The sequence below is a fragment of the Terrapene carolina genome, unplaced genomic scaffold, assembly GCF_002925995.2.
Source record: "Terrapene carolina triunguis isolate 2854851 unplaced genomic scaffold, T_m_triunguis-2.0 Scaffold24, whole genome shotgun sequence".
Classification (NCBI taxonomy): Eukaryota; Metazoa; Chordata; order Testudines; family Emydidae; genus Terrapene; species Terrapene triunguis.
Window position 1 is genome coordinate 3,596,053 of NW_020664375.1, and position 11,208 is coordinate 3,607,260.

The 11,208-nt window shown below is 43.1% G+C and overlaps 1 protein-coding gene across 1 annotated transcript in view; it reads right to left on the reverse strand.

Annotated features, from left to right (window-relative positions):
* The window catches only part of LOC112113710 (EF-hand domain-containing family member C2), a 90,011-nt gene that overhangs the window by 65,400 nt on the left and 13,403 nt on the right, over nucleotides 1-11,208 (reverse strand). Inside the window, exon 3 of the mRNA XM_026650028.1 lies at nucleotides 5,874-6,024. Coding sequence (XP_026505813.1) covers nucleotides 5,874-6,024 — 151 coding nt within the window. The remainder of the gene's footprint in view (nucleotides 1-5,873; nucleotides 6,025-11,208) is intronic.

Sequence of the window (11,208 nt, forward strand, 5' to 3'; positions counted from 1 at the left end):
GCATAACACATTTCAAAGAACAACAGTTAACATACAGGTAAGTAACTGTTTTGCCCCCACCATGGTAGTATCTGAGCACCTCACAAATGTTGAGGTTAATAACTTTGAAGTCCTCTGGGGAGAGATGTTGAATCTGGACTGATGACTTCATCAGGAGAAGAGGATGAGATACTGTGGGGGGGGGGGGGGGAGGAGAACATCTAGGGGTTCCTCCATTATTTCTCCTTTCCTGATTGTGTCAAATACAGTAAGTGAACGGATGGTAGCAGGAGCCTGACCAGAGGTTTCCTGTACTGGAGTGGGAGGAATCCTCCCCTTAGATTGTGATTGTGATGGAGGTCTAGAATCCCTCAGAGCAGCCCAAGATTAGTAAAGCTAGGAGGGATACCGCAATGTCTGAGTAGCCCAAGGTGGAAAACCAGTCCTGATTCTTAGGACCCATAACCCTGGTAAGAGGTCTATAAGGTGATCTAAAAGACCTTCAAAGTGATACAAGTTCCTCCTTTTCAAAGTCTGAAGAAGATATGTAGGTTTCTTCAGAAAAGGGAGGGGCAGTCCCCCTTGGAGTCTGCAGTGGTCAGGGTATGGAAGACACCAGCAGATCCAAAGAAACCAAGGGAAAAGGTGGCCAGAGTACCAACAAGGTGATTGGTGCTGCCAGGACCAATGGTGCTGGCATAATAATGTAGAGAGACATGCTGTCTGCCCAGACTACGTCACAGGCGCTGGCATTGCTGAGCATGCCGGCAGTGCTGATTGTGCTGAAGGTGCTGATAGTATCAACTGTGCCAAAGACACTGAGTTGCCCCAACTGGAGCCAGGTATAACAATGAAAGGTCCGGTAAGAGGAGGCACAGAAATTCCCTTACAGACAGGAACGCCTGAGGAGTCAACACGACTGAGGGCTGGTCTATACTTACCCGTTAGTTCGACGGCTGGAAATCGAACTTCCGGGTTCGATTTATCACGTCTGGTCTGGATGCGATAAATCGATCCCGGAAGTGCTCGCCGTCGACTGCGGTACTCCAGCTCGGCGAGAGGAGTACCGCGGAGTCGACGGGGAGCCTGCCTGCCGCGTGTGGACCGCGTCTGAACCGCGGTAAGTTCGAACTAAGGTATGTCGACTTCAGCTACGTTATTCACGTAGCTGAAGTTGCGTACCTTAGATCGAATTGGGGGGTTAGTGTAGACCAGGCCTGAGACAGTTAAGTCTTCAAGTAGGATAGTTGGAAAGCTGGCAGTGCCAATAGGGTCTGAATCAGCTGTACTGACCATGTATCAAGTAAGGATGAAGACACTGCTCTCAATAGCCCCAAAGGAGCCAAAGTTGACAGTGTCACCTCAAATGGTGCCAGTGAGTGCTTATGCTTGTGACGCCTCAAACCAGTACTGGAGTGCTTACTGGAAGCCTTCTTATGAGATGAAGAGTCAGAATGCTGGGAGTGCTCTGAGGTGGCTGGGGGGAGAGGGTGAAGAGTGATGTTTTCCCATCAACTTCTGCTTGGGATCCCAGGTAGCAGTAGGAGCACTTCTTGTCGACTTGATTTCATTATTTTGTTGTTGGGGTCCAGTTAGGAAAAGGGGCGCATCACCCTGCTTCATCAGGGCTTTGAGGCGGAAATCCCTCAGTCTCTTAGACCTGGTAGGGAAGGAGTGCAAATACTGCATGTGTCCCTCACCAAGCCAAATCAAAAAGCTTTTATGCCTGCCTGTCACAAGGAAAATGGCTCTGCATGTGGTACGTTGCCTGAATCCTGATGATTTTTCTTCATTCCAAATGACCATTTTTTTCCTAAATTAGATCTAAGTAACTACACTAACTTATAGCTACACTAGAACTAACTATACATAACTATATACAATACAATTATTTAGAAAGCTGGCAAACCTAAGCTAAAGGTATGGGGAGCCACGGGTTGCGAGAAGGAACTGAGAGGGAGGCAGTGGATCAGCCCTTTTTACGCCCTTGGCACAAGATGAGAGAGGGCACATGCAGCACCTAGTGATACTACTGGCTAAAGTCTCTGACTCTAGTGCATTGGGTGCACATACACCGGCAGTGTAACGTATAAGTGCACAATCACTTGAAAGAGAATATGTAAGTATGAACAAAAATAAATGTATAAAAATAACTATGTGAAACATATGAGCCATTGCTACCCTGATCTCTTCACTTATTTGCTGTAATTCTTTCCCACACCCTTTGTCTGTTCTCCCACCCTCCTCCTTTTCAAGACTAAGCTCTTCTAGGTGAGGACTGCGTTTTCTCATATCTATACTGTATCTAATGCAGTGTGGCCCTAGTCCTGATGGGACTTCTGAGGGTTACTAGAATATAAATAATATTAACAACATTAGACCACTGTTGTATCTACAACTGAATGTACTTGGCAACTAGTGATTTTTTTTTTTTAAAACAGTGCTTTTAAATGTTGTCTTTGCTTGAGTACTTTTAATGTGCTCAGGCTAAACAATACACGCGCAATAGACATTTTCATATATACCAGTAATAGAAGTTTACTGTCATTTACGGTGTTCAGCCAAACTGTGTGAAAGAGTTGAAAATCTTCTGTAAAATCTAGTTTCCCGGCTTTTAGAAAAGCCAAGTTAATGCATACTTCTTACCTTTCCTGGGTATTTATTTAACACAAAATATAAATTCCTTATAACACATTGTATTTTACAGTTTATCTACATTAGGCAACTGAAAGATCACTGGCCGCCATGAAATTTAGAACACTTAAAATCTTCATTTTGTCTTTATGGACCATTTTATTCAAATGACACGGCTGAAATCTGTAATCTGATTGGCTGTCTATCCATATCATCTCTCTATAGACCAGCAGTTTTCAAACTTTTTGAGCTGAGCTCCCTCTTTGAGTTACAATTTTTGATTGCACCCCCCCATACCTACCCCTCCCCTCTTGGGTTTTCAGGGTTGGGGAAGGTGCATACAATGGTCTCTGGGGGTAGAGCCAGCACTGGGCATGCATATGTTGACACTGACCTACAGGCCAGGTGGCCTACTGAGGTGAGTTATGGGTAGAGGTGGCACTCCCTGCCCAACACACTCCCTGCCCAACACACCCTCACCCACACAGGGCTGGCCTGAGCCCCCCTGAATATTTCTCCCTGGCCCCCTATGGGGGCACGTCCCACAGTCTGAAAACCTCTGCTATAGACACACTGAAATTATAAAGCCTCTTCAACAATCCAAGTGGCAACAGAGAGACGGTTTTTTTAAAAAATCTCAGAGTAGTCCTTTTGAATTAATTTTAATGCTTCAAGAGTTGTTGTATGCAGTGTTGTAGCCGTGTCAGTCCCAGAATATTAGAAAGACAAGGTGGGTGAGGTAATATCTCTTATTGGGCCAACTTCTATTGGTGAGAGAGACAAACTTTCAAAAGCTCGTCTCTCTCACCAATAGAAGTTGGCCCAATAAAAGATATTACCTCACCCACCTTGTCTCTCAAGAATAGTTGCTAATTCTGTAGTAAAGAATCAGGACAGAGTTGTATAAGCCATAAAGTTCTTCCAGTTACACCTGTATAGTGCACTGAAAGTATTTTTGCTTCTCTACAATAATGTTCAAGGTAAGTTTCAGTATCTAGAACCAAAAGAACAAAAATAAAGTACTCCAATAGCAGTCAGCACTAGCTTCAATCAAGTATGTAAGAGATAAGTCAGCACCTTCCAGTCTCCACTGGAACCTGAGCAAACTGTGTGAGACTCTAAGCCCAGCAGCCTAGCCTCTCCAACTCCTACCACTACACGGGCAATAGGGATAAATATTTGTCCAACACCCAAATCCAATGGAATGGAGAGTGGTCTTGCTCTATCTTGCTTTAGTGAAACAAGCCTGCAACAAGCCCCAAAGTGGCACCCTATGTTGTATTGCAGGCTCTCAAGCTTCAAGTGCACCAGCTGCTGAAGATCATTCTAGTAGCCAAGCAAGGCTGTGAACATCTAACCCAGAAGTAGCTTCTCTCATTTCTGTATCACAAAAACCAAGGAACAGCTTTACCTGCTGCCATCTCCAATCACAGATGGAGGGTTTAAATTCTTCATATTTTCCCAGGTTAAGAGAATCAGAGATTTGACAAGCCTTCATCCAGAGCCTGATAGAGCATTTGCCCAGGTAGGACTAGGAGTGCCTACTGGAACCAGAGCCAGCTGCTCTGCTGAACAGCCAGCGAGACCTCTGACCACAAGGAGGGGCCATTCGACACCAAGAGAGGCAGTGTCATTCAGTACACAAAGCACTGTCTTAAGGAAAAGGGACTCCTGGATCTTAATTCACCTCTAACACTGATCAGTAGAGCCCTGTGCAGATATAAAAATTTGGATCCGCATCTGTGATAACTTGTATCCAACCCGTGATCTGCACTCCACTTTTTATATGTATCCGCACCTGCATCAGCACCCTAGCTCACTGTTAAAGCCCTGCATGGATACAAAAAATGGGATCTGCATCTAAGATGGTAAACAATACAACCACCTCTGCATCCGCAGATGCAGACATCCATGGATATAAAGCAGATATCTGCAGGGCTCTACTGATCCGTTAGATAACATTTCTGCTTTATCTCTGTTTGATAGATGGGGAAATTAATAATACTTATCTACCTCAAAGGGGACTGTGGTGATTGAGTAGTTAATGTGTGCATATCGATGTATGTACTAAAATTCATCAGAATGTACACAAAATGCTCCAGTGGTTGGGGAGACATAGTGGTTCCCAGCCTTCTTGCTTATTTGTACTATTATCTTTTGCAAACATTTCAAATACTGGGAAGTATATAGCTAGCCCCATAAACGCCAAGGACCTGCAGCTGCACTACACTTCTGCTGCAGTGCAATGGTCTGCAGATCACACAGTTTTTATGTAAAACCAGTCCATTAGATTTAGAGGGTATTCCAAAAAAAAAAATCAACTCACTAGCCCTCCCCCAAAACGCTGGCTCTGTGCATACTGGTGTCAACACAGTGCACAGGAGTCAGTTAATTTGGGGGTGTCAGTGACAAATTATTTAGCAGGCTCTATCAAAAAATGCTAAGACCAGCTCTAGTAATAAAGGAACTGACAGCTGAAGGCACTAAAAGCTGCTGTACTTCCTCACCAAAGGCAGGCACATGCTGCCCGAGTGGGCAATAAACAACGTTAGAATTCTATCGAGAAATTAACAACCAGTTCTAAGGTAGCAGCAGCAAGACAAGAGTGGAAGTCTATAATATACAACTTGCCTTTGGAAAACTAAGAGTTTACACGACTGTGCTGACAGACCCATAATCATGTAATTTCAATCATAGCTGTGTAAAAATAGGGACTTTGCCCAGCAGCTTGGTCACAGAATGTTCTTTCAAAAACAGGAGGTTCGTCTACTAGGCCTGGATCCTCTAAACTGAAGCCTGTGAGGAAGTACTCATTAATGGCCATGGCAAGAAAAAGAATTCTATCTATACTCTTTGTCATAGATTTGTACTCAAAATTAGCTACACTATGGACTTGTCTACATTACAAAGACTTGGCCAGCATAGCTACGCCAGCAGAGCCCCCTAGTACAGACGTGGCGTAAGCCACCACAAGTTCTTCTCCCAGCATAGTTGCACCATCTTCACAAACATTAAACTATCCTGACAGAAGCACTCCGCTGTCAGCACAGCAGGAGGGTTTTGTCAGGACAGCTATGTCAGCTAGGGGATGTGATTTTTTTTCACACTCCTAGTGGACATAACTACGCTGGCAAAACTTTTTAGTGTAGAATAGGCCTATGTAAGCAGATGCTTTAGGTATCCTTTTAGATGGAGAAAGACTTCAATGAGGAAAAGATCAGAGGTGAAGAAACAAAGGAAGGTCTATTATAAATAGGTACCTTGTGGTATTCCACTATTTTTGACTTGGGGTTCAACCACTTGAATTGTGTCATCTTCAAGATAGAAGTATATTTTACAATGTCTTATTCTATATAGCTCTTGATTTTTTTCAGGCACTTCTTCATCAAAATAGGCATCAAAAGACAATACCTACAAAAAAGCATAAATAAAGAAATATAAAGAAGCAAAAGTCTTCATCCAGTGTGTTTGCAATACAAAAGATGTCAATAAAGGGAAGTTGTACAGATGCACAATTAATTATAAAAATAACAAATGTGTGGATTTCAGCAGGTAGATTTACTTTTCGGAAATATAAGAACAAGAATCCAAATGAAATTGCATATTTTTATATTCTTTTGGATGGCATTTTTATCACCACATCTGAGTAGAGAAGGAAGACTCCAGTTAAAAAAAAAAAATCAAATATTAAGCTATCAGCGGGCTGCTGTCACAGAGAAGGCCAATATCAGCTTCCAATAACTGGGTACCATTTAGGGCTATACAAAATAATCACTTCAAAACTTACCTGGTGTTGTGTTTCAGTGAGTGTGTGAATCTCAGAGAAGGCTGGGCCTGGCCTCCCCAAACACAAATCTAGATCCTCCCTTACTATAACTTACAGTAGTAGCAATCCTAGAAAAAAAATGTTTGTGGGTGCACTGCTCAGTAGTTTACTACAGCAGCTTTCACCTCTAGAGATCCTGACATCTTCCATATGGTTACATGTACTAGTGAGTTTTGCTCTTGCATACTAATACTCATTTGTGCACATAGCAAACAGGACCGCCCAGAGGATTCAGGGGGCCTGGGGCAAAGCGGGGGAGCTGCAGCGCTTGTACTCACCCGGCGGCGGTCCGGGTCTTCGGTGGCATTTCAGCGGCGGGGGGCCCTTCAGTCGCTCCACGTCTTCGGCAGCATTGAAGGGCCCCCCGCTGCCGAAGACCCGGACCGCCGCTGGGCCAGGCTCAGGGGGCCCCTGCGGGGCCCGGGGCAAATGGCCCCACTTGACCCCCCCCCGCCTCTGGGCGGCCCTGATAGCAAAACTACTAAACAATTTGGCACCATTTATTGTCTTTATTCATGAGGTCAAGCTTGGGGAAAATTGTAAAAAATATTTGTATATAAACCAACAGGAAAGTAGGCATAGCACAAACAGGCAAGAAAACACCACGGAAAATTGCATACTTTTCCCTACCATGTCCAGCTCAAACCAGTGCTAATTAGTACCTCTTTCATAATCATTATATTTTCAAGATTTACATAAAACATGAAAGAATGTATTTTTAATCTGGATTCCATAGATAAAATTGACCATGGAAGAAAGACTCTAGCTATCCACTCTTCATGCCATACAGGTACTGATGGGTGTCTGACAGAAGTAGGCTTGAAATTTTTTTAAAGATGTCAAAATTCTCTACGTAACATAACACATAGTTGCTAATACTTTGCCTTTCTTTAGCATTTCCATCAGAGACTCTCAAAGTACTTTTACAAATAGTAATTAAGTAGACTTCAGCACATCCCTGGGCAGATATCAATATCCACTTTTACAGCTGGGGAAATTGAGGCAGAGAAGGGCCAAGTGCACTGTCTAAGATCACACAGGAAGTTCTGTGGCAGATCTCCCGGCTCCCAGTCCTGTTTCTTAATTGAGCTGTCCTTCCTGCTCTGCTGAAGAAGGATGTAACTACAAGAGTGGAGAATCTCTCTTTACAGAAAAGCAGGGCCGCCCAGAGGGGGGGGGGGCAAGTGGGGCAATTTGCCCCAGGCCCCGGGCACTGCAGAGGCCCCTACGAGAATATAGTATTCTATAGTATTGCAAATTTTTTTTAATAGAAGGGGTCCCCGAAATTGCTTTGCCCCAGGCCCCCTGAATCCTCTGGGCAGCCCTGCAGAAAAGGGGTTAAAATTTACCCAGAAGTAACAAAGACCTGGGCAGCTTTCAGCACTTGAACAGTATATGGCAATGCCCTTCTAACTTCCACCCTTCCCTTGCCCCAGAAAGACAAAAAAAAATTAAGAACTTTAGTAACTTTGATTGCAAGTTAACAAGTGAGTTAACACTTAAGCTTCAGTACAATAACATTAGGAGTTAAAATCACAACAAATCTGTAAGTTATCAGTTAAGGTTGTCTATATAGTACAATATAGTCTCCAATCAACTTAGAGTTGATATAGTTAAAAAATAAGGCCAAAATTCTCACACTTGGTGCCTAAGTTGGGCATTTACAGTTTTCTAAACATGGATTTAAGTGCCTAACCTTAGGCACACAGATATGAAAATACTGGCTAAAATTTTTGGTGGTCAGCGAAGTCAACATAAACAATCTTAACTTTGCCCAACACCCCTCAACAATCAACCACTTCAGATGAAATTACTTAAGTCTTAACAAAACTGGATGTATTGTGATTCAATGGACAAGGAGACCTGTTCCATTCCGGGCTCTGCTGCTGACTGGCTGTGTGTCCATAGACAACTTTCTTCAATGCTGTGCCTCAGTTTTCCCATACAGGGACACTAATGCCCACCCATTTGTAAAGCGCTTTCATGCAAATACTATATAAACACCATTTGATTATTATTTACCGTATATACTCGTTCATTAGCCTGTTCATTTATAAGCCGACCCCCCAAGATGGAAAGGTAAAAATAACAAGAACTGTATGACCCTTTCATAAGCTGACCCTGTATTTCAGGGGTTGGCAAACTTTGGCTCTCGTCCCGTCAGGGTAAGCCGCTAGCGGGCCTGGACATTTTGTTTACCTAGACCGTTCACAGGCACGGAGCCCCTCAGCTCCCAGTGGCCACGGTTTGCCGTTCCCAGCCAATGGGAGCTGTGGAAAGTGGCACCACTTCCCGCAGCTCCCATTGGCTGGGAACGGCAAACCGTGGCCACTGGGAGCTGAGGGGCTCTGTGCCTGCAGACGCGCCAAGTAAACAAAACATCCCGACCCACCAGCGGCTTACCCTGACAGGCCGGGAGCCAAAGTTTGCCAACCCCTACTATATTTTAAAAGCTGGCGTCACAGGAAACACTCAAAAGTTTTGCTAGAATTATTTTAATGTAATCTAACAAAAAAACTGTTGTTGTTATAATAACTGAACAAATATGTATTCACCTTCAAAATTACAGTCAATATTTAAAATCAGTAAATGGATATTTAAAACAAGTAACTTAGAACAATATGAGACTTTAAAGAGTCTTTAAATCCTTCAAAGTCCGAATCAGTCTCTCATTCACCAAACAGTTCATTAAACTCGGCTTCAGTCACAGATGCACCTGCATTGTCAGCGTAGATGTCGGCAGTGTCGTCTTCAGACTCAGATTCCTTCTCATCGTCAGCCTCTGTTGTGTCATCATCAAATATGGCATCATCTTCTGACCCATCAAGTGCATTGCTGATACACCTTTTCCGAAATGATTTTTCTATCATTTCCGAAGGAAGACACACCCATGCGTCCTTGATCTACTGGGCGACCAGATTGATTTCGGGCTTCATAAGATTCCTGCCTTTTGTCAACTTCGCCATGCCTGAGCACATCCATTCAGACCACATTTTGCGTAGCCTGTCTTTAAAGGGTTTGTTCAGGCAGACATCAAGCAGTTGTAGAACTGAAGTTAAGCCTCCAGGTATTACAGCCAAAGTAGTTTTCATATTTTTGGCCACATTTTTCACCTCATCCGTTTTGTGTGCCCTGAACATGTCCCAAACAAGCATAGCAGGTTTCTTGAAAAGTGCTCTTGGTCTCTTATTCCACACTTTTTCCAGCCATTCAATAGTCCCACTTTCATCCATCCATCCCTTTTTGTGTGCACATACAATGACACCAGCAGGAAATTTCATGTTTTTAGGCAAGGTTTTTCTTTTAAAAACAACAACAGGAGGGAGCTTTGATCCATTTGCCAAACAGGATAAAACCACCATAACATGTTTTTTTTCCCATGGCCAGTGGTTTTAATTAAAACTGTTTTTTCACCAACACTGGTTACCGTTCTGTTGCTCGAGAGATCGAATGTCATCGGTGTTTCGTCCATATTTCCTATTTGTGACAGTTCAAATGCATATTCCTTTCGATATTTTATAAAAAACCTTTGGAAAGATTCGATATTATCTTCCAGATCTCTCAGCAGCTTTTGCACTATCTTTGTTCGCTGACGAAGACAGAGACCATGACGGTTCATGAAGTGAGTACACCAACCCGCTGATGCGACAAACATTGATGGCTTTACTGACTTGTATTTGTCGTCTTTCGACATTTGCAGAGCACGCAGACGAATTCCAGTTCTAATGACAATGTACCTATTTTGTCGACATTCAACAACCCAATTATTGAGATCTTTCTCCAGCTCAGGAAATGAAGTGCACCTCTCGTTGGACATTTTTTCTTGCCTCTTGGCATGTCTTTTAGTGTTGTTTTATTTTTTCGCCATTCTCTTACTTGCTTCTCATTGATACAGAATTCACGAGCAGCGGCACAATTATTGTTTGCTTCTGCATATTGGACAACTTTAAGTTTGAACGCTGCATGATAAGCAGACCTTTTTCTTTTGATTTCACCGTTGTTCATTTTAAATACTAGTATGAAAATAGATTATTATTATTGTAGTTCTAGATTTTGTAGGACTTCATATAGGAATGTCACCTGCTTTATCACTGTCAAATTATTATTGTTCTTTATTTCAAAGCATCCCTGTAGATTGGCATGTCTGTGGGGATAACAGACTATTTCAATTTTATTAGAGATTCCATCTATTCTGCACATTATATTTTCATATTGGCTCAAGACTTATGAGGTCCATTGGTAGAAATGCATGAAGAGATCAAATTACATAGTAGCGGACTGACACCAGTGCTATAGTACTATCGTTCATTGTATTTTTCTGATTGGCTTGTAAGGCATAGCATTTTGTAAAATGCATGGGTCAAATGGGGACAAAATGCATGGGGAGGGATAGCTCAGAGGTTTGAGCTTTGGCCTGCTAAACCCAGGGTTGTGAGTTGAATCCCTGAGGGGGCCATTTAAGGAACTGGGGTAAAAATCTGTCTGGGGATTGATCCTGCTTTGAGCAGGGGGTTAGACTAGATGACCTTCCGAGGTCCCTTCCAACCCTGATATTCTATGATTCTATGAAATGTCATGCAGATCTGCAGCACTGCTCTTTTAGTATTCCTTTCAAGCCAATCTAGTCCACTAAACAAAGCCTTTGCAACTTTAAAAGGCTGTGGTATTGACATCAATAAATGGGTCGGCAAACTTTGGCTCCAGGTCTGTCAGGGTAAGCCACTGGCAGGTCGGAACGTTTTGTTTACCTGGAGCGTCTGCAGGCATGG